Raw genomic sequence first — 23258 nt, 5'->3', positions numbered from 1 at the left:
CTACAGTGTTATCCTCTTTACACACTAGTGTTACTATTGTGCATTTTCACTACAAAGCACTTGCCCAGTCAGCAGCAGATAAATCCTTCTTACATCTTATAAATGCTTTTATATAGACATATTTTGCAATACTCTATAATTCTAATAATAATAGTATTCTGTAGAAATGAGATGACATCTACAAGAGTAAAACCTGAAGCTACATTTGTGGCAGTGAGTAGAAGCTAAGATTGTATTTTCTAACATTTTCTTTTGAACACAATGTAAATGAGTCCGGTTTGGGTTATGCATAAAATACTGGGATTTGAGTCTGTATCAAGCTTAACGTTGCACTGTGTAACTTTTGCGTGGTGGACGGTTTACCACCTGCTTGTCTCCATGGAGATGTTATTGCCTTTTACCTAGAATGTTCCACAGTATGGCATTGGAGCTGGGGTACCAAACTTCATTCTTTTAAATTAGTTATTTTTCCCTCCTCAGAGTGTATTCTACAAGCAACAGAAAAAGTAAAGACTACAATATTTCCAAGGCATTTTTGAGCAATAAAAAGACTCCTAATGAGTGCTAGTTAGATTATGTTTAATGCCATTTTATAGAACATTCCAGGAAAAAAAAAAAAACATCTCCATGGAGAAAAGCAGGAGGCGGACCCCCACCAGAAAAGTGGCATAGTGCATCTTTAAAGTTCTACAAGCCATGACAGAAAAACAAATAAGAAATAAACACAGCTAGATCAAGGAGTCACCCTCCATTGAATATCTACGAGCTTTTAACTGCAGTACTTTTGTTGAATGTATTCTTTAAACTTTTTTATAAGACTTCTTTTCATCACAACAACACACTTAGTGATTTGGCTCCTGAGGACTCAGAGTTCTAAAAGGAAAAACTGCTTGAGTAGAGCAGAAAAAACACCTTTGCTCAGGGACTGTATGACACCAATAATACTCCACTACAAGAACTGAGTGTACTCTGTTCAATTGTATTTTCAAATACAATTTTGAACAAATTTCCATGTTTCTGTCTTTGTTGTATTGCTCCATTTAAAATATCGATCTGGTTTATAAATCATATTTTGGACTATATTTCACTATTAGCATAAACATATTTACATTTGTGGTATTACAACAAAGTCTTGTACGATCGAATATTTCCTACATCTATTTCACTTGGTACGACAGGTTAAGCCAAGTGTGCTTTTATTGTCCATGGCTGTATTAATACTAATGCATGCCAAGGATTAAGGCTATGCTTTAAGTTAATATGCACTGAATATATGTTTCAAAGTTGAGTCTCAAACAGAAAGTATTGTTGGCATGAGGGCCGTACAGAGGACCTTCCTTTCCCTTATGTTTCCCTAATTATATCAGTCTCATTAAACTCCTTATTTGCCTTGAAAGGCATTTAGAGGCCATTCGGAAACTTTGTCTTACTGTGACACAAGCTCATTAGCGGCAATTAAATGTGTTTCTGCAAATAAATCTTTCGAAGCCTGGACATAGAATTCCCACTGAGCAGCATATTGTCCTTTGAGCATGCCAGGTTTTGAATATGCCAGTGAGACTTTTGATACATTTTCTGTAAAATACACAAACGCTACCAGAAACACATAAATAAGTAGATTGACTAAGTAAAAAGTTGGAAAAAAGTAAACTTATGTGTTTGAGTGGAGGGTAAGTGCTTTATTGAATGGATTGGGAGTGGACAGTCTCTCATCCCTCATTCGTCCAGAAGTGTTCCATTGTAGAAAAAAATCATCTGAACTCTGTTTTTAGACAAACAAAACGTTTCGACTCTCAAGAGTAATTTGCAATATGCAAATCAGGTCTGGGAGCTCAGGTTTAAAAAAAAAAAAAAATAGTAGATACAAATTGGCCAAATAATTTATTGTTTGCTAGAGATTATGCAGAGACAGGATTTCAATACCAGCAAACCACAACGATGGAGGAGTTGGGTCTTTTAAATAAAGAATTATAAGCGTTGTCATATGGCTGAGTGCGTTCAGGCTTCAGTCCAGAATGAAGAGGTTGGTAATAGACATTGTAGACCCTGCCCACAATAACACATTAATTATGTAGTAAATAATATATTGATCTTTGTTTTCTGTGTATGAGACTTTTTTTTTTTACCTCGGAGCCAAGTACGTGCGTGCCTTTAACAAATTAACTGTATTATTCATTTATTTGTGCAATCCTGACAACCCTTTGATTAAGAGTCAAGATGAGGTATGTGCTGGTCGAAGCCGGAATCAAATTGACGACCTTTGGGTTTCTGGGGCAATTCTGTAACCAGTGTCTGCTTGAATTAATAAGTGGCAAGTACAGGTGAGCAATATATTGAAATTTAGATAATATTATGGTGTTTTTAAGATATGCAAAATTTGAATCCTGAGTATATAATTTCTCGTATAAAATGCTTCAAAAAGAGCTGATTCAATGTAATAAGTTCATATTTCTGCAGACATTTTTACAATTTTACAGACATTTTACATTGTCTGTTAATTAAACCTTAACTACAACGTTTTAAAACATGTTTTCAACACATTTCTGTTGTTCTGATTGACAAAGATATTCTCAAAAAATATCTAGATATACATTTTTGTCAAAATCACCCACCCCTAGTTGCAAGCCATAAAAATGAAAGATAAACAATGTACTGGATCTGTAAGGTAATATTGGCGTTCCCAATTGAAACCACAATATTTTTTCAATATTGTATGTGACACTATAGTCTCTAAATCCCTTTATTTTTCCAGCCTCAACTGAACAATTCGTAACAAAGTGAGGAACGTGTTAAAGAGAATTTCTCCCACCGCTTTGGCCTTTTCTGATCGACCTGTTGAGCCGAGTGAAGAGCAATCTGAGGAGCTGAATGAACCTGAGCGTGTCCTCCTCCTCTGGGGAGGCGAGCTACTCCACTGTCTGACTGATATTAAAAACACCAACTTTCTCTCGGTGCACCTCCATCGAGACTTGTGTGTTTGCCTTTTGGATTTCCACATGCAATTTATGAGCGCGGCGTCAGAGAGTCTTTTCATGCATTAATTCCACATAAATGTCTGAACCCTGCAACTAATCTGAGGTATCGAGTCTAAAGTCATACTATTGGTACGCTACTTTCACAAAATAGTTCTATCATATCAAAGATTATACAACAAAGATAACGTTACAAAAAATATAGACCGGTCACATTTAGGTTAATTTATAAACCTGTAAAATATAGAAGTAGACGGTTCGCACAGTGGCAAGATGCAATAGGAAAAAGCTTTGTATTTTTTTCATTTTGGTATAGATACGGAACAATCAACATTGAAAAAGTGTTAAATACTGTAAACGGATTACCAGTACAAAAGCACATGTGTTCAGACAGGTCTGACAACACTTCTCACTCTTCATTCTCCATTGATTTCTCGATCTCTTTCAGCCGGCGGACAAACTCCTGGGCTTCTCTGTCTCCGATACGTGCGTCCAGCATCCCCATGATTGGCTTCTCTGGAGAGGAGAGCAAACAGATGAGACCGGTCACCACTCCAGACACAAATAAAACACGATTGAATGCCTGTCTACGTTGTGATAGGGGGAGAAAAATGGAGGGCCAAGCGCTATGCCCTGTGGTATTCCAAGGCAATATTGAAAAAGAGAGAAAACAAGAGATACAGCTCAGGGTGATGGATAGATAGATGGAGAATATTACTTTTACTATTGGTGTTTGAAAGAAACATCTAAAACATTTGCATTTTAACCTTTTTATTTCAATTTGTGAGATAAATGTTTATAATAAATATCATTTAATTTAGCGGCTCTAATATTTTGGTGGTGAATTTAATACCATGTTTTTTACTTGCAATTAGAGGGTCCAGTATGTAGCAACTAAGTAGCAACAGTAGCAGGTTTTACAGAACAACTGCAAAAGATATTTCTAAAGTATGCTCCTCCTCCCAGCGCACATACCAATTCAACAGATCTTATCTTTATTTTAGTGTGCATGGATTTCATATTTCCAGGTCCTTATGCCAAATTCCCTAATATCAGCTCCCCCTTTTATCAATGGCCTGTTTTAAGTAATAAAAAAAAACGAACCAAAAACATATATAACAAATAATTATTCATCCGATTTGCGTTAAAAAAGGTTGTAAAAAAAAATTAAAATAAAAAAAAAGGTATTTTTCCCATTGCTTGAGTTGATTGCACTGATTTTTACAAATGTCTGCACTAATTCCTTCGTGCATTGTGATTTCATTGCACCTAAGACAAATTTCACCTTGTGGGAAATTAAAGAACAATTGAAAGCCAGTGTCTGTTCCCTGTGGTGCACCCTGCAGTTAATGAATATGTCTCCATGTACCACTGGGTTTACTGCGGGACAGGTGCAGGATGATGGGCTGCACGCTCTTCCCTTGCGCTGAAGCGTTCGGTCGGCCCGGCCAGCAGAAGTCACTCAGAGGAGCCACGGCTTCGCCCGCAAAATCATTCGTGGACAACCAGTCATAGTCCATCACAGTGAAGGTTAAACACGCAAATCTGTGGCGGTACTGCTCCGGACTGACGTGGCTGGAGATAAACAGAGAGGAAATTACAGATGCCACAATACAGACATTTCTAACTAGATTTCAACAGTTAGAAAAAAGCTAGGTATGGCTTTCAATATCACAATTTTAAACAATAGAATGTCATTTTCAACTAAATAAATAGTAATTTCCTTAATTTTAAGATGTTGCCATTGTTTGCAGATGAAGACCATGCTAAAACTATTAAAGGAAAGCAAAGTTGCGTCCTATTATTTGAATATTTTCAGTCTCGATTCTCAAGTACTCAAGTTTATATATTAGTTTAAGTATCAATTAGTGTCTGGATATAAAAACAAAAAAAAACATATAGAATACAACAAAACCGCTAAGGCTGGACTTACAAGTAAAAAAGCTCATCAAAAACAGGATGCAGAGTTTTGAGCTTGACTTGTGTGCGCTGACTCTTTGCCAAAGGGAAAAGGTGGTGAGGGCAGAGCTCCACGATGACAAACGGATCACTCAGACCTAAAACAGACGTATATAAAAACGAGTACATGAGAGACAGTGCTTCAGATATGCTAATTTGATTTTCTACCATTGGCGTCAAGTGCGAGGATATCAGCCGCGTGAAGCATCTCCACCGTGAGTCTCTGCTCCGAAGCCTCGTAGTAGCACTTGACACTGATTCGGCCAAATCGAGTGTGTTTGAGTGTTTTCTGAAATAGACATAACTGGTTAAAATAGCTGCAACAATGACGTTTCCCTAATCAGTCACTTTAAGCCAATTTAGAGGTATACATTTGAAGCATAATAAGTCTTACATCCACATGAGCCAGGGCATGTTTTCTTGATGTACTATAATTGTATCTGCTTTTTTCAACTCGGGTTCTCCTTGTTTCATGTATGAGTCATTGCACAAGCTGTGTTATAACTAATATTTGTCTCTGTTTCCTTATAGCGTCATCTGTTTAAAGATAAAGAAATACAACTGTGCAAACTGTGAGGTCCTTTATTTAAAGACTGTCATAGCACTGGCTTGTACAAAGGAATAGAAGAAAACAAACGTGACCAGATCGATAGTCGTCTGTCGACCCAAACGCACCTGATGGGAAATCTTCTCCAGATAGTATTGTTCAATCAACTCAAAGGATGAGCACTTGTTCAGCTTCAGCTCCTCCTCCAGAGTCTAAAACAACAACAACGGTTACGTCGATTCGACCAAGGTCTCTTTAGCTGTAGGAGCCGTTCATGGGTTTGAAGGATTTTGTGAGAACATTTCCCCCGTTCAAACGATATTATACAGTATTTAGATTTGAATTGCGCTATTGCCATAACGACGTAGAACCACTGTCTAAGTCTAAGAAAGGAAGTCAAGTACACTTTGTCGTTCCTGAAGGTAATTTGGAGGGACGGACAAAAATAGATTGGGAATTGAGAATCAAATTATAGGTCGATATTACTGTTTTTTGTTGAAAATCAAGACTTTTTTGAAACTATATTTGTGATTTTTCCCTGTGATGTCATCATCATCATCATCATCATCATCATCATCATCATCATCATCATCATCATCATCATCATCATCATCATCATCATCATCATCATCATCATCATCATCACCATCATCATCATCATCATCAAAACTTCATCACAGACTCATGATCCAGGGTAAAAAACCGACACACCACAGTTAAAAAACACCTCTGATTCAAAGACCAGTACTGCGTAGCACTGAGGTTGAGATTTACATAAAAGGAATCGATTTCCTCCATTGATCAAATTTAGTATAATCAATAAACGTATTACATAACACTGCATGCTTTCCTACAGCAAGATCAGCTTTTGTACAATACTTAGGCCTTTTCTCTTTAAAATCCTTTTAGCTCAATGTATTACTTTTATTCCACTACAATTAAACAGTTATTTCTGTTTTGATTATTTTTCAGTTTTTCAGTTACATTTTAGCAGAGAAAGTCATCAAATCAATTTTATTAATAGCCCAAGTAACCCAGCCTTAGTAATTTGTCCTCTGCATTTGACTTCAATGCCGCTGGAGATAGATGGATGAATACTTTATTAATCTCTAAAAAAGGTTAAATTCAGGATCAGTTTTGTGCATGTTTAGGTTTTGAGTTGCTGGAGACACGTTAGGAACATGCAAACTCCACACAGACAGATGGAGTACTGGCAGTCAATCTGTTAAAAAATACATATTTTACTCTTCTTTTCACGCTTCTAAAACATCTTTTGAAAACTAAACGTGAAAAAGGATAAGACTCAAAGAAGAAACAGGTGGTAGAGCAGTTAATACTTTCTCCATTTGTATTGCGTCTAAACTAACAAGCTTCGGAAACAAAAAACACTTGTTGCCTATTTATTCTAAGCGCTGACAGGTGCTACAATGATTAACAGTAAATGCATTATTCACCGCGCACGTCAGCGGCCCTAATGTTATAATACGAAGCCTGATCTTCAAATGACACAGTTGCTTTGACAGCTTGAACAACAGCTGTACCTTGAAGTCTCCGCTCTTCATGTCGTCCACGGCGAGACCTCCTCCATCGGCGTGAAAGAACTGCAGCAGTGTCTAATCATTCCAGTTCAAAGAGAGAGGAAAATAATAAAATAAAAGGATCAATACATTTTCACATAAACAGCGTGAACTCATGTCCGTCTCGTCGTCGCTTTCAACACTCAGCCCACACGTTTAGCATGACTTTTCCCCTCCGCCATCCGGTCCAACTGGCCTATTTACTGTGGGCTTTTTACAGGAGACTCTTATAGTTGTCATTCATGGGGCGTGCTTCCGAGTCGCTTCATAAATATCTGATGTATGCTAACAACTTGAGAAGCAGCCAGAGCTCATTCGGCGCTAATTAAAGGTGATGGCGAACGCGGTGATAAGCATTCTTTCAAAATATGCCATGTTAAAGTTAAGTTCGACGTTGTGGCGCAGAACTACGGCTATAAAGTATCAGGATTTTATTAAAACACCAAACGTATAACATATCTGACAGAAAAGTTGCTCTAGTAAATAAAAATATAAATAATCTTAACAAAAAACATAGTACTGTATATCGTATTTTCCGGACTGTAAGTCGCACCTTTTTTCATCGTTTTGGCCGAGATGCAACTTATACTTAATTTTATACTTATATACTTATACTTACTCCGAAGCGACTTATATGTGATATTATTTGTTATTTTCACACTTGCAACTGCATTTCATACTCCAGTGCAACTTATATATTTTTTTTCTTCTCTATTAGGCATTTTTTGGCTGGTGCGACTTGTAATCCAGTGCAACTTATAGTCCGGAAAATACGGTAATCATATACTAATTTCTGATCGTATTTATTGTTACTGCAAATATATTTATTTACTGTAAAATTAGGATTTGTTCAGCAGTGTGATTTTCATCTATTAACCACATTAATTATTTATGTTTTTATCTTTGTATTGTCATTTTAATGCACCTTTTCCTGATTTGTAATGAACTGTGGAATTACTTTGTTCACGAATTGGGCTATGCAAGTAAACTTGCCTTGTTATAACTGTCTAATTAATCATTTATGGTAAGGCTTTGTGAAAAAAATAAAAATGAATAGAAAAAACACAACTATGAAGGAAAACCGACATTAACATAGGAGATTTCAAAGATTACCACCAACCTCGACCGCGTATTGAAAGCGGTTGTAAAACTCGATTTGCACCCCTCTGTTTTCAGTCACTGCGTCCAGGATCATCCTGAGCAGCAGCTCCCACATGCTCTGAAGCAACCTGCCGGGTCAAACTGAGGGTTACATTCTCGACCGCAATCTCCACAGCGTCTCATTTAACGCCTCGACCTACGAAACGCATTACAAGAAATGTGCGGTTACGTTCGTATTGGCCTCCTCTTTACTCAGAACACAGTTAGCACTTACTGTCAGCACGTGCGAGGGAAACCGTTCATTAACACCTATATGTACGAAAAAATCTCAAGGATATAAATAACAACCTGCACTATAAATAAGAAGAGGATATGCGTAGATAAATTGGTTTGTGAGAATATATGATGATTCAACCAATATAAACATTGAAAGACCAAGAAGAGCATTAAGGCAACAGCCATTAAAAAATGGTAACTGTAAGATAAAATAAATATATTAAATACGGTTTTCTACAAAGCAAAAACAAAAAATAAAATCTGTAAATGTTTTGCTAAATCTACTATATGCGTTCATACTTCGTCTTTATTTGGTCCTAAATTGATCATGATGAGGACTTGGTTTGATCTTGTCCTAGTTTATTCCTTATCTAGTTTAGGTTTTGTCCCAATTGAGATGAACACACCCCCAAAACAAACCCCATGTACTTAAAAAAAACAAAACAATATTGTATCACAGTATAAGAATATAATATAATATATAATAATAATATAATATATAATAAGTATAATAAAATAAGGCCTTTTTTAAGAGCCGTGAAAACAGATTTGTTCACATAATACAAATAGACAGTATTACGTTACCTTGTCAGATTCTCCTTGACCAGGTTGTCAGTCAGGATGTTCATTGTGTCCTGCAGATACTTCATGAGCGGGGACACGGCCTGGGAAAAAAAATCATTAACACGTGTCCAAACTCCGACTGCACGTATTGATTGTGAAAAATGACTTTGACAGATAAACCCGCGAGTGGTCTTCAGGTCTCACCTCGTCGTTGTTGATGGAGTCTGGAGACAGGCTGATGTGCTGGATGTACCTGCGCAGCTCAGGCAGCATCTGAAGGGAAAGATTTCAATTACGGCCGCGTAATATATCGACGGCTAATAGCGCAACAATAGAATATATCCCAATGACACCAAGGTCCTCCGCCTGACAGGAATGTACTGTTGAAAAGGCAGATTTTATTCATATTTTCAGGCTAAATTATCCTTGATTTAACCTTGGTTTTGTCTGTTTGACTAATACATTACAGTACAATTGTTTTTGTTTTAATACCGGTATAAGATAAATTAAAACAACAACAACATTCATATATCGCAATAATTCAAATATTGCAATAATTCTGTTATGGCAGCATTTAACAGCAATATCTCATATCGCGATAGTTTTCAATATCGTGGAGCCCTAATTTCAATCACTCAAATGCATCAGGTCCTATTCATATTTAAATAGAAAATGTGAATAAAGAGTTGAGTGCTTTCTGCCTTTAATCATTTAGTTGATAATTTAACAATGGTGTTTTAGTTGACTAAAATTTGTGTTAGTCGACCAATTGTAAGTATTTGTCTGGGATAAGAGCAGAAAGGACGCAGTGAGCCATCTGAAGATTAAGCACTGAATCATTTAATCTTCCTTTTTACAAATAAATACACTGTTTCCAAGTATTTTGCTGCATATATTAGTTGTTTGTTGCTCCTGTTGCTCCACTTGTCGTCTTTTGAGTACAGTTTCGGTCATTAGGGCACGTCTTTAGTCAACTACAACCCTAAAAAAAAAGTGTAATGATTGCACAGTAGAATAAAAACCAACAGAGAAATGTATTGATTTATCATTTTTAGGACTACCTTGGAAGAGAGGCGATGGCAATGAAAGTACAGAAAGTGCCAGACTCTATTGTAGGTTTGGACAATTTTCATCTGCTGCGGGCGGACAGAACGAGAGAATGCGGGAAGAAAAGAGGTGGAGGTCTGGCGGTGTATGTGAACACGAGCTGGTCCAAACCCGAACACTGCACAGTGAGGGAGCAGCTATGTAACAAGGATATTGAACTATTGGCTATTGGCATAAGGCCATATTATCTGCCCCGGGAGTTCTCACATGCGATTTTGATCGCAGTCTATGTGGCCCCGTCTGCCAATGCTGAAAATGCTTGTGAAGCACTGCTCTCCTGCACTTGTAGGCTGCAAACACAGCATCCACAGGCTCTCTTCCTCATCTCTGGTGACTTTAACCACGCTTCTCCCTCTTCTGTTCTACCAACATACACCCAGTATGTTACCTGCCCCACCAGAGAGAATAGAACATTGGACTTGTTTTTTTGCCAACACCAAGGAGGCTTATTCCTCTTCCCCCCTCCCTCCCCTGGGCAGCTCGGACCACAACCTTGTACATCTGAGGCCTGTGTATGAACCCATCGTGCGCAGGCAGTCTGTGGTGTGCCCTGAGGTGAGGATGTGGTCTGCTGAGAGCGAGGAGGCTCTGAGGGACTGCTTCAGCACCACTGTCTGGACTGAGCTTTATGACCCACATGGGGAGGACATCAACACCATCACAGAGTGCATCACGGACTACATCAACTTCTGTTTTGAAAACATTGTTCCCTCCCGGACGGTGCGATGTTTTCCAAACAACAAGCCATGGATTAACCGTGAACTGAAGGCTCTGCTGAAGGAGAAGAAGAGAGCCTTCAGGTCAGGGAACAAGGAGGAGCTGAGGACTGTGCAGAAGGAGCTGAGGAGGAAGATCAGGCAGGCTGAGGCCGGCTACAAGAGGAGGATGGAGGAGCAGCTGCAGCAAAAGAACATTCAGGGAGTGTGGAGGAGCCTGAAAACCATCTCGGGCTTCAAAATCCCGCCTGCCCAGACAGAGGGGGATCTACAGTGGGTGAATGATTTAAATGCTCACTTCTTGAGGTTTGATCGGTCACCCGCCCCTCCTCAACAGCTTCAGGCCAGTGGCTCTCACGTCCCACCTGATGAAGACACTGGAGCGGCTGGTCCTGGACCACCTCCGCTCCACCGTGAGCTCAGCCATGGACCCGCTGCAGTTTGCATATCGGTCTGGCATCGGAGTGGAGGACGCTGTCATCTCCCTGCTGCACCGCTCTCTCTCTCACCTGGAAAAGCCTGGCAGCTCTGTGAGGATTCTGTTCTTCGATCTTTCCAGCGCCTTCAACACCATCCAGCCGCTGCTCCTGAGGGACAAGCTGGAGACGGCTGGTGTGGAGTATGACCTGGCAGAGTGGATCCTGGACTACCTCACAGACCGACCCCAGTTTGTGAGAGCCCGGAACTGTGTGTCTGACACTCGGACCTGCAGTGTGGGGGCGCCCCAGGGCACTGTCCTCGCGCCCTTTCTCTTCACCCTTTACACTGCAGACTTCAGACATGACACGGACAGCTGTGTCCTGCAGAAGTTCTCTGACGACTCTGCCATCATCGGACTCATCACGGACGACGATGACGCGGAGTACAGAGGACTGGCGCAGGACTTTGTGGACTGGTGTCAGCGGAACCACCTCCTCATCAACGTGGGGAAGACCAAGGAGATGGTGGTGGATTTCCGCAGACGCCACCCCACTGCCCCCTCGCCAGTGAACATCCAGGGACGGGACATTGAGAGAGTGGACTCATACAAGTACCTGGGTGTTCATCTGAACCACAAACTGGACTGGACTCATAACACAGACGCACTGTACAGGAAGAGCCAGAGTCGGCTCTACCTCCTGAGGAGACTCAGGTCTTTTGGAGTGACACGGCCACTCCTGAATACCTTCTACGACTCTGTGGTGGCATCAGCCCTCCTGTACGGTGTGGCCTGCTGGAGCAGCAGCATCACAGAGAGGGAGAGGAAGAGGCTGGACAGAGTCATCAAGAAGTCCAGCTCCGTCCTGGGCTGTGCTCTGGACTCGGTGCAGGAGGTGGGGGACAGGAGGGTCCTGGCTAGATTCACATCTATGCTGGACCATGAGTGTCACCCCCTGCAGGACACTCTATCCGCTCTGGAGAGCAGCTTCAGTGAGAGACTGATCCACCCTCGCTGTGTGAAGGAAAGGTTCCGTAGGTCTTTCCTTCCTGCTGCTGTCAGACTTTATAACAAAAACTGTTAGTACTGAACACTCGCAATACTGACCTAACCTATTACTGATGTGCAATTCTGTCATATGTGCAATTGCTGTTGGAATTCATGTGCAATTCATGTGCAATTACTGTGAAATTCATGTGCAATCTATGTGCTGTCGTGACACATATTCATGTGCAATTACTGTCGTGATCACATGCAATGGTGTTTATGTATTTATTTATTTGTCTATGGGAGTTTTTTTAATTTTTTTTAATTTATTTATAGGAGATCTTCTACTGAAAGTGTTTTTCAGACTTCCTATAAGTGATCTGTTCTTTTCTTCTGTATCTACCTGCGTTGCACCGATGAATTTTCCCCATGTGGGACAATAAAGGAATATCTTATCTTATCTTACAACACCTATGGTCCACAAGCTACAATTATATACAGTACACAATAAAGCAGTGGCTCCACCTTTTTCTAAACATTATTAGACATTTGATTTCTGTCAGGGGCCGTGTAAGTGGCTGGAGCTAGACTCGACAGAAGGATGCGTACAACCTCTTGCCTTAGGGGGGCTCAAGGACATGACAACAGTGAACAAAAGACAGAGCTGGGATCAAACTACAGCCTTTGGTTTTGTGGGCGAACACTACTCAGAGATCATTATATTAAAACAAAAAAAAAGTCTATTCCAATACTAAAGACAAGGCTTGGCGATCCCAGATTTCATATTACAATAATAATTCAAACTAGAGCTGTCAAATTTAACTCGTTAACTCATGCAATTAATCATAGAAAATGGCCGCATTATTCATGAATTGATGCAGCTTAATCACACAGTCTCTTTAGACCAAACACACTCTTCTAGATTATGCAAAGAGGCTTTATCTAAAAGGAAGAGGAAGACACAGGAGCTGCGCTGATATCAAGTGGTTATATTAATACCTAATAAGTCCCATAAGTCACAATCTGGAGAAGCGCAGATCACTCAGCTTCTGATGTTTGCGAGTGCAGAGTTGGTTGAGAGTTTTGGCTTTGCTCCGTGTGGCAGAACAAACCAAAGACCCTTTGCCAGGTCTCTTTTGCAAAAGAGATTCTGAATATTAATGGGGCCGCCGGTTAAATAAAGGTATACCTGGTGATTATAATCTGTCATAAGAGCCACTTACATCCGCAAGCGGCAATGAAGGTCCTTGAACCCTTGTTTGGTCCTGTAACTTTGTGAATACACAGATTCATTATGAAACAGACAAATTGAAGCCTTTTAAAGGGCTTTTAAATAGGCTAATTTATTTAGATTTGTGAGGTGATTCAAAATAATTATATGTGTGAAAATACTTCCAATGAGAGTGTTTTATGTCATGTGTAAAGAATGACATTAACATAAAAGTGCTGTACAATAAATTATGATTAATTTGAATCTAGATATACATTTTATGACAAGTCCTAACCCCTCGTGCCCAATCAGATATTTTCTGTGCAGTACCTTGTCAGTGAGCACAGAGATCAGCCGCTTGGCTTCTCGCTGCAGGTCAAGGTCCATGTTGAAGAGCTGTCCGTTCAGAGCCTTGTAGACCTGGTCTTTGCCCTCCGCACCGCACGACTCCTCCATGGCACGCTCCACGCCGCACCAGTCTAGGTCCTGCGGCAGGCGACCCAAGAACACCCTCACGTGCTCCATGCTGTTCAGCGCGATGCAGAGCTGAGCGGGAAAGCCGAGAGCAAGAGCAGAAACAAAGGAGAAGGTGGAGAGGTGGGAGAGGAAAAGCAGCAGGGCTATAGAAGCGTACAGGGATGAACGTAGTGTTACATTTATGTATAATGCAGAGAGAAACTTAGTGACAGGCTCTCATGTTTTTATAATTATCACTTTTTTTGGTGGGATAGTAAATGTTTATTTTTGTTTTACAGCAGTCGAGTGACAGATTGTGAAAAAAATGAAGTTGAAAATTACAGTAGGTAGAGCTGAGTTATAAAACTGTTATAAATCCCTCTGTCTATGTCATTAATAAGTGGCATTTCATCAAAATGCAGGACAATTTACCCACAACTGACAGGATTTTCTGACAGTAACTTCATCAAAGTTGTCAAACTGGGCAAACTGAAATTTTTTGGAGGTAACTGTTAAAAAATAATCATGTTAACTACGTTTTTGTAAAATGTGTGGAAACTCCTGTCCTCTTAGCGTTTCTAAGCATTTTTGGGAATACAAACTGTAATTCCCCCGGAGAAACAACAAAGAAAGAGCTGTTTAGCATGCTTTATTACATGGGTTATTTGGTGCTCAGACCTTAACAGGAGACATTGTGATTATGAAAGTTCCATAATAGAATTGTATTAGAAGTCTCCCCCCGGGGCCTGAAGACTGGTGGCTCCTCCTCATATCTATAGATGATGAGTACGATGTGAGGGATGCAGAGGAGGAGATGGGGAGGTGGTGGGTCGCAGTACGGTCTGAAGCGGCCGAGTCGAACTGCATGAGGATTGGGAACAGAGGAGGTGCCACGGGGAGGAGTAACATTGATGGAGGCTGGAGAGCGGGTGGCCCTGGTGTAGCAGTGGACGTAGACAGGGTGGAGTTTGGTCTTCCAGGCTGAATTTGTTCCCATGTGGTCTAGTTCTGATAAAGCTCAAGACCGTTCTGTTCAAGAAATGTCATATGTTCTTGTTTGTTTTGTATCGAAACTTGATCAAATGAGTATCTGGTTTCAATACTCATTTTGGTATTGATTAGTGTCTGATTTTTGACACATTTGACAACCTTTTTGCAAGGTCTCTCCAGCTGTTTCACTTAAATTATATGACTCAAATTAACATAATGGCGTAGTTTTCTTGAGACTTTTAATCATATACTGTTAGTTACCCTGCTTTACCCTCCACTTATTCAGAATAATGGTCAGTTGGTTACAGCAGGAGCCCCAGAAACACAATATTACAGTGTGAATTTGTTATTAGTTTTGCTAGCCTGAGATGGCAGTTGTTATAAATATAATGACCAAGGTCGGCCCTTAAACACACATTTGTCTATTATTTCCTTCGGTTGCCATGGAAAATCATTTACCTCCTATCATCCAGAGTTATGGCTATTCCTTTATCTAGCGTCGCAGATATGAAAGGCCTTAATTGAGGTTCAAATATTACACAAAATGGGCCACAAAATTCTCCACAAAAGGGCAGAAATAACACTTAATGATCTTGTTTGAGAGATTACGCTGGACGTTTTCGCCGCTTTTTTGAGATAATTTTCAATACAGTCGTTTTAACTTCTAGATGATAAACTCCCATCTGTACATCCAGGTATTTAAAGGTGCACTATGTAACTTTTATCTGGCGGAGTAACCGGCTTGGCTCTGTGGAGCGTAGAATGTTCCACATGTTTCTATATCTCCATGGAGCCACCAGGCCATGTTAAAGGTTAGGCTGCCCCAAATAAATTGTCTATTTGCTGTAACCCGAGCCAACATTTTTCAAGTGGGTCGGACGATAGGCAAATTCTTATTTTTTTTACTTTGAAGGCAATTTTTTGACTCGGACGCGCATTCTGTTACGTTACAGAAGCATGTTGAGGACCGAATATGACGACACACATGTGTTGTGCAGTGCGTTATCAGTCCTTTTGGATGAAAGACAAGTTCACCAACGTGATAAAAATATTCGACACGGAGGTTTGCGAAAGACCGGTCGGTGAGTCAGCGAAATAATTGAAAAATAAAAGACTTTGACGTTTTTTCAACAAAATGCTGAAATGCTGATATAGACATATCATTTTGCTCAGCCTTATTGGAGAAACTTTTTAGAATATCTGTAATTGAATAAATGCATTATAGATAAGTTTAATATTCAAGAGACAAGACTATGGTGGATCCCTCACTAGAAAATCTGCTACTGCGCTTTTAAAATGCAAATCTTTTCCAAATACATTTCGCAGTTCGTTTTTGCTGTCCTCTTTATTTATTTCCGATGACATTCTCTATCGTTTTCATCTTTGTATTTCGCAGCAGTTCTCCTCCTACAAGGCGCTAACAAGCCTCGTCTCTGTTTTGCTTGTGTTTGTTTGCACCTATCATCTCGCCCGTCGCCTGCTGCGGCCGCTGTGTTGCCTGGGAGGACACTTGCTGACATTTCACTTCCTGCGTCATCGCGCTCACTCCCCCTCTTCCTCCTCGGCGGCGTTGGCTAAAGGTGTTACCTGCACAGTGAAACTCTTGTGGTCTCGGCCCAGCTGGCTCCTTTCAATCTTACGGGTCATCATCTCAGAGTAACACACGGCCTCGTTGCAGAAATTCTGAAAAAAAACAACAACAACGATCGTGGAATTGTAGTGATGTCACGTTTTTTTCAGCACTGGAGTGATCATGGTGTGAGTGAGAGGATCCAAAGGTTATAGTAACAATAACATATTTGATTGATTTTGATAATGATAGCTTTAGCTTGAAGTAAAATAATGATGTGGCATAGTAACAAAGGTTTCAAAGGTGTTTAATTGGACCAGGTTTTAAGTTTCATTAGACTCAGTTGTCCAGAAGCTGACTGCCAACTGTGGCTGCGAAGATTAATCAATTAATGTGACTAGTTGACAAAACAATAATCGTTGTAGCTGTATTTTGATCATCGGAATTGTTAACTGGACAGACATACTGACTGAACGATACATACAAAATGAACACAGAGATTAGCATTCTTAAATCAAAATGTCAAAAAAGAAAAAGCAATCAATAATATGCTTTATTCGTAAATATTATCCGTCTAGAAGCCTTCAGTCACTATTAGAGATGTCACGATATAAAGTTCCTGTGAGAAAAAATATCACGAGTTAATTCATGATTATTGAGACTGTGAACAAACAACAGTGAAATGTTTAACTATTGGTTGGAACTTTAATGAAGCTGAGACTGTAGTTTAGGACTCTGATGTCTGTTTTACTCTAATTGTAAGTAAAAACAAACTCTGCACAGAGGAATTTAGATTTTAAATCCCGCCTAGATTTTCTTTGTTAAATATAAGAATAAGTAAAGCTGGTTTCTGGAGGGATCGGGCCCCCCACGAGCCTTGAGTTGAAAAGGTGTGTTGTGACATGTGGTTTGATGTGACAATCTTACCCTGACCCTTTCACTACTGCTCTGTGATAGTACATTTTTTCTATTCAGCCTTTGTTTTTAGACTTACACCTTTTACTTCCAGTTATCTGTGTTTGGAAACTTCATATCCTGGTTGGACAGAAGCTGGAGTCACAGGGCATTTGGTCTGTCCCAGAGGGTGAGACATATAATCTCTGGTGTGATGTTGGAGTTACTCACGTCTGTCAGTCTGGTGATGAAGATGAAGGCCCCTGCGGAGTCGGGCCAGGACAGCTGCTGCCACATCTCTCTCACCTGATTAAAGCAGAGCGTCACCTCCACGGCAGAGGCGCTGTGCTTAGCCAGGCCTAACTGCTCCAACTGCAAGAGGAGCAGCAGAGAAACATTGTGGAACAATGTGTTTGACATAGTCATAATATGGACATAATGTGCCAAAGGCCAAACAATTCTAAAGAAACTCCCTTTGACCCGTCGCCAACAGAGAACTGAATTAGTTAAAGGTGCAATATGTTTGTTTTTGGGTCTGACACATGCATATGCACATGTACTTGTCAAGTCATTTCAGTACTTGTACAGAATGATGGAGTGAAATAAGGGTGAAGAGCAGGGAGGACATTCAGCAAATTATCAGAAATGATCTCACAATGCTGAGATCAAAAGGATTGTGAACATTGTGAACGTGCATGCCAAAGACACATTCCAGTATTTGTTGTAGATGGGAAATATGTTGGACATGTTGGATATGTTTATTTTACCAAATACATCTTTCAATAATAAGTACATTATTAAATACTACACGGTAATTAAGACTATAGTGATTAAGTGATTAGATCAAAGGTACATTTCAAAATTCCGTCAAAATTCTGTGTATAGTAGTTATTGTTAATATTACGAGTTTTGATAAGGCATGTACAGGAAGCTCATTAGAAATATATTTTACCTGCACAAGACACAGGTGGAATTTAAAGTAGTACTTCATCCCTCTCCCTTTTCAGCACAGAAACTTTTGTTGCAGACAAACTTGAAAATGTGATTAATTCAAACAATTTACATGACTTTTTTCACTTCTTTTTACATTTACATATTTTACATGTAGAGTAGAAGAGAATGTATAAAAATATCCCAAATCAATTGCCCAAAATAAATAAATCATAATCATAATAATTGTGTTTGCAAAATTTCAAATGTCATTATTACTGTCATTAATAACCCTAACATATATCGTGTTTACATTATTTGTAAAGCGGTCGTACATATACAGTATAATATGATTGTACTGTACATGATGCTTGGTCTCACCTTGTCTGCGTCCACAGCTTTGGAGATCCTGTCACATGACCTGTCGTGAACGATCTGCAGCCACTTGTGAATGGACGACTTGAACCAGTTGTGAAATCCAGTGAGAGCCAACATCTTTGCGTCCCTGTTTATAAAGAAAAAACTTTTTTCAATCAAGCGCCAAACTTCCTCCTCAATATCCTGAGTGACATTTCACACGGATAACTACGACTGCGGATGACTTTTGAAGAGTGATTGAGACGAGCAGAGAGACGCACTTGAGAGGCAGGAACTCTCGAAAGCCTTTGAGGATCTTGAGGGACATGAAGAGTTCAAAGATGGTCTCTCCCATTGTCTGGGTCAGTCTAGAGCTCTCCTGCTCTAGAGTCCCACACATGCGCTCCATGGCCACGTTCACATCATCTGCTACCTGCAAGAAACAAGGCCAACTTCACAGCTGATGCTAATGCAATGGAAATACCATGGCAACTAAAAGTCTAATTTAGATAAATACATGGTCATTAAGATAAGATAAGATAAAATATGCCTTTATTGTCCACACATGGGGAAATTGGAATTGGAAATAGAGACACGTCTATTGTTCTACTTGATTTCATAAAAACTACCAGGAAACCATTTTCTTAGGAAATAATAGGAAATGATCTTTTGTCATCCCAGTTTCTATTTCTATCCCATTCCATTACTGTACTGTATGTCTTTACAAACACTGATGTAAATATAAGGTATTAGGAAAAATATGATTATGAATATTATATTATAAAGTTATATGCATTTAATGGATTTGTCCAACTTTGACATATTGTAAAAAACTGACAATAAGCATTCATCCCTGAATAAGTCTTGAGAGGAGTCTGCACTTAGTGTGAGTAACACTTTAAGTGCAGACAATAGAGAATAGAAGGTATTTGCAATTATCACTTATTAATGTTCTTACAAACTATTTGTACATGGTTTAGTAACACTAACAGACATATTTTTTGTAGTCTTATTAAAAAATAATAAGATATTATGTGCAATCTACAATCGCTAGTAAACCTCTTGTAAGAGCTTATGAACACATGCTTATTAATGCTTTCTACATAAGTTACTAATGAACCTTATTTTAAAGCATTTCCCTCATTTTTCAAGACTGTGATCTTCTAATTCAGGGATGAACTCTTTTTCAATGCGCTATAAAACTATTTTTAACTAATTATCATTTGTTGTAAATAAGCGCATGGCTTTGTTTTTGCATTATCTTCTTTACTAGAAGAAAAACACAGCTTGACACTTATTTTAAAGCATCACCACGTACAAGTTTCTCCAGTTGTCTGTACGTAATGCTGAAGAAATCCACTTTGACCGCACTGTGGGAACACAAGACAAACATCAGCATTAAAATGATCTCTTTTTGTTTAATCTTTTAAATAGTTGTTGTTTTACCTGTAAAAAAGTTTGTTGTAGATATTCTGTGCACTTTGTACATCCACGCACACGGCATCTACAACTTGTATCAACTTCTTCAGCTGCTCCTCCAGCGTCTAGACTCAAAAACAGTGTCAAATATCAAAAAAGGCCAGACGGTGTAAGGTTTAAAAGTGCTCACCCCTGCTTCCGGTTTGTATTTCGTGATTAGGCTCTCGTACCACTCGGCTGTTCCTTTCTGCAGATAGAATAATTAGAGATATTAGAATCGGTTGTTGTTCAGATTAGTGCTGAGGTTATTATTCCGGTGTTTGCTCTTTTCGCGTTGTGTTTAGCCTTGGTCATGTTGAGAGCGGCGGAAGTGGCGCTCAGGCGCGTAATGGCACTGAAGAACAGTGGGAGTAATATTACATTATATTATAGCGCTGTGGGGACAATATAATGAGTCTTTAATGAACTGAAGAATAATTAAAATTTGGAAAGTACGTCCCACAAGGGTTTTTTTAAATATTGGTTTCACTTAAGAATTATAGTTATGCCTTCTTTTTTGGTTCATTTTGCAAAATTCCTCAAAATTCCTTACCTTATTATATTTCCTATCGCTACTTTGTTCATGCCCAAATCATCTCATGTGATGTATTTTAAGTGAATGTTGGCAGTAATATACTTGTTTGAACAGTACTATCACTACAAGTTCTACTGCTTATTCTATTTTCACTGTTTACTGTTACTTCTGTTCACATACCATGTTATTTCCTCTAAAACAGTGAAAAGTACACACTGCTCAAAGAGGTATATAATTACATTGCTTTTGCCAACTGTATAGCATCACCCAATGGACTCAACGTAGATCTATGGATTTTCTATGGCTTTTTAAGGATAATAACGAGAAAAAAACGAAAGCTCAAAATGACCCAAAAACTAATTTAATAAAGATAATCTGGACAGTTAACACATGTTTCCGTGGAGTTTACATTTGTTAAGATTAGTATCTAGAACCAATATGGTCGCAAGTGATGAAAAATGATTCCAATACATTTCTTGTTATTGCATATGAGAGGTCAATGGCACAGGTCGGTGTGAAAGGAATCTAAATCTTAAGAGTTATGTTGAGTTTTTCAAGTGTGCAGTGGTTTGTTAGGATGTTTAGCCGGTGTTTTTTTTTGTTTGTTGGGAATGTTCGATCTGTTTTTCCAGTTTGTGAGGGTCGTTTTTCTTGCCAAGGTAATTGCATATAGGAGGAAGTTGTGTAACTGTTTGGGCAGGAGAAGGACGGTTAGATCAGACTGTGTGACGTGATGGTGATCTTCTATTTATGATGGACAATGTGTGCCAGTGTTGGGGGTCAGTCAGGCCAACCGTGCATTTCTTATGTGCCGTAATGTGCATTCTGTGTAGGGTTTTGTACTGTATTGGATGAGCTGTACTTTAGTGTTTCGTAACTTACTAAAAGTGCTATTGCAGATTGGTGACCAGTCGAGTGTTTGGTGGTTTGTGTGTATGGATTTGTCATGCTGGGAGAAAAATATAGATCTGTGATGGTAATCTGATAGTTTCAAGTCATTTAAGTTTGGAAATGAATGGTGTTGTATTGTCCTGGAGGTCATTTTGCTGTATTTCCTGTTGTTTTAACTGTACATAATGGAAAAGACACTTATACGGTTATATTTACAGTATTGATTGGCTTTCCACCATGCAGAAAGCGTGGTCTTGATTGATACCATACATTTTAGGGAAACCAATAACACCTTTCCAGCTTAGCCTTTAACGTACAAATGTTCATTATGTACAGTATCACACTTGTGGTTACCTTAATTGCTGTAGTGATGTCAAGATGGAGTTCATTTCGAAGAGGGCAGACAGTCTTAAAGGCCCGCATGTTCTGCATATAACCAATCCCCCTGGTTTCCACGATTACAAAAGACAAGGATATGAACATGCAAACACAAATTATAGTACCGGTACATTCATTACGCTAATTATGACATGGTTGTACTTTAGCATGTGTGGAGATAGAGACTAGAGGCTAGACTTTACTCACCAGGGAGAAAAAACACCATTGCATAAATTAGTCTGACACGTGAACTTTGGTAATTAGCTAAATTTGCTTCGTGACATTTATTGCAAACAGGCTACTTAAATTAACGTCAGCAGCTTCCCACACACTTCGTGATATCCAGTTATCCTGTAATCTTATATCTCTGACAAATGTTTTATGATCTCTGGAGTGCGTTGGCAGACAAGCAGCCGCTTTCAAAGTGACAAATCAACACTACTTCAAGTCTATGTCTTTAATATTGAAAAAGCCATGATTGAAACTGATGACATCAATTATTGGCTTTTTAGCTGATTACTGTTGAAGGAATAATGTGCGTTTTATGGTGTCCAAAATGTGCGAGACATTTTAGAGGTTGTTTCAAGCTGGTCTGAAAAGGAAGAGGCTTTTTAGTGAAACCACTTTAGCCTGCCTCATGTGTGGCTTTAAATAATCCGTCAGGAAATGAAGGCGGTTGGAGGTGAGAGGTGCGTTTCCACTCTCAAACGCAGAACTAGATGTGCTAATAACACCTTCATTCTAACACTAAATAATTACAAAAACTGTAGCAGATTACTGACCCATATTATGTGTGGATTCACATGCATTTCTTTGAAGTGGGATTTAATTGAATTTCTGATTAAAAGCTCCATAGTTTGCCTTTAATCGCCGAGCCAAGGGTGATGGGATGATCTGGGGAGGGTTGGTCTGTAGTCTCTCTGTGAGCAGTGAGAGCCGTGAGGGCTGAAGCAGTGAGGATGAGGTCGTTACCTGAGCATGAGTTCGTAGCGTGTAATGGCGGCAGCGCTGGAGCAGGGGAACACCTGCCTCATGTTCTTCATCAGACACAGACTGTGTTCTGTGTACAGCCTGAAACTGTCTGACAGCTGCCTCTCCTGGACACAGGAGATGACCTGGCTCAGCACATTTTTGGATTAACCAAAAACCTTAATGAATGTAAGTGAGGGGCTAATGATGAGTGCTTCCTGATGATGGCTGTAAAGAGCGTGTCCAAATGTGCAGAACCTACCAGGTCACCCCGCACAGTGGGGGCGTCCCACTCTGCATCGATGCTCCTCAGGAGGCGCAGCAGCAGGGAGTAACACACTCTCTGAGCGCGGTGATGGCTGCTGTAGCACTGCCAGCGGCTGCTCACACAAACAC

At 39.6% G+C, this 23258-nt stretch overlaps 1 protein-coding gene across 1 annotated transcript in view; it reads right to left on the bottom strand.

Moving 5' to 3' along the window:
- Positions 1–3033: 3033 nt before the first annotated feature.
- baiap3 (BAI1 associated protein 3) overlaps positions 3034–23258 on the bottom strand; it is a 43081-nt gene continuing 22856 nt past the window's right edge. The window contains exons 14-33 of the mRNA XM_072443047.1: positions 23125–23242; positions 22866–22990; positions 21870–21960; positions 20241–20297; positions 20078–20175; positions 19950–20001; positions 18913–19064; positions 18656–18779; positions 17576–17716; positions 16468–16563; positions 13765–13980; positions 9201–9269; positions 9018–9097; positions 8176–8284; positions 7020–7091; positions 5607–5690; positions 5100–5220; positions 4906–5029; positions 4342–4547; positions 3034–3488 (exon numbers count right to left, since the gene is read on the bottom strand). Coding sequence (XP_072299148.1) covers positions 3382–3488; positions 4342–4547; positions 4906–5029; positions 5100–5220; positions 5607–5690; positions 7020–7091; positions 8176–8284; positions 9018–9097; positions 9201–9269; positions 13765–13980; positions 16468–16563; positions 17576–17716; positions 18656–18779; positions 18913–19064; positions 19950–20001; positions 20078–20175; positions 20241–20297; positions 21870–21960; positions 22866–22990; positions 23125–23242 — 2242 coding nt within the window. The 3' untranslated portion in view covers positions 3034–3381. The remainder of the gene's footprint in view (positions 3489–4341; positions 4548–4905; positions 5030–5099; positions 5221–5606; positions 5691–7019; positions 7092–8175; positions 8285–9017; positions 9098–9200; positions 9270–13764; positions 13981–16467; positions 16564–17575; positions 17717–18655; positions 18780–18912; positions 19065–19949; positions 20002–20077; positions 20176–20240; positions 20298–21869; positions 21961–22865; positions 22991–23124; positions 23243–23258) is intronic.

Source organism: Eucyclogobius newberryi, unplaced genomic scaffold (genome assembly GCF_026437365.1).
Source record: "Eucyclogobius newberryi isolate DKJ021-1_F unplaced genomic scaffold, fEucNew1.0.hap1 SCAF_13, whole genome shotgun sequence".
In the NCBI taxonomy this organism is placed as follows: domain Eukaryota; kingdom Metazoa; phylum Chordata; class Actinopteri; order Gobiiformes; family Gobiidae; genus Eucyclogobius; species Eucyclogobius newberryi.
This window is presented reverse-complemented; position numbering and strand designations above follow the sequence as displayed.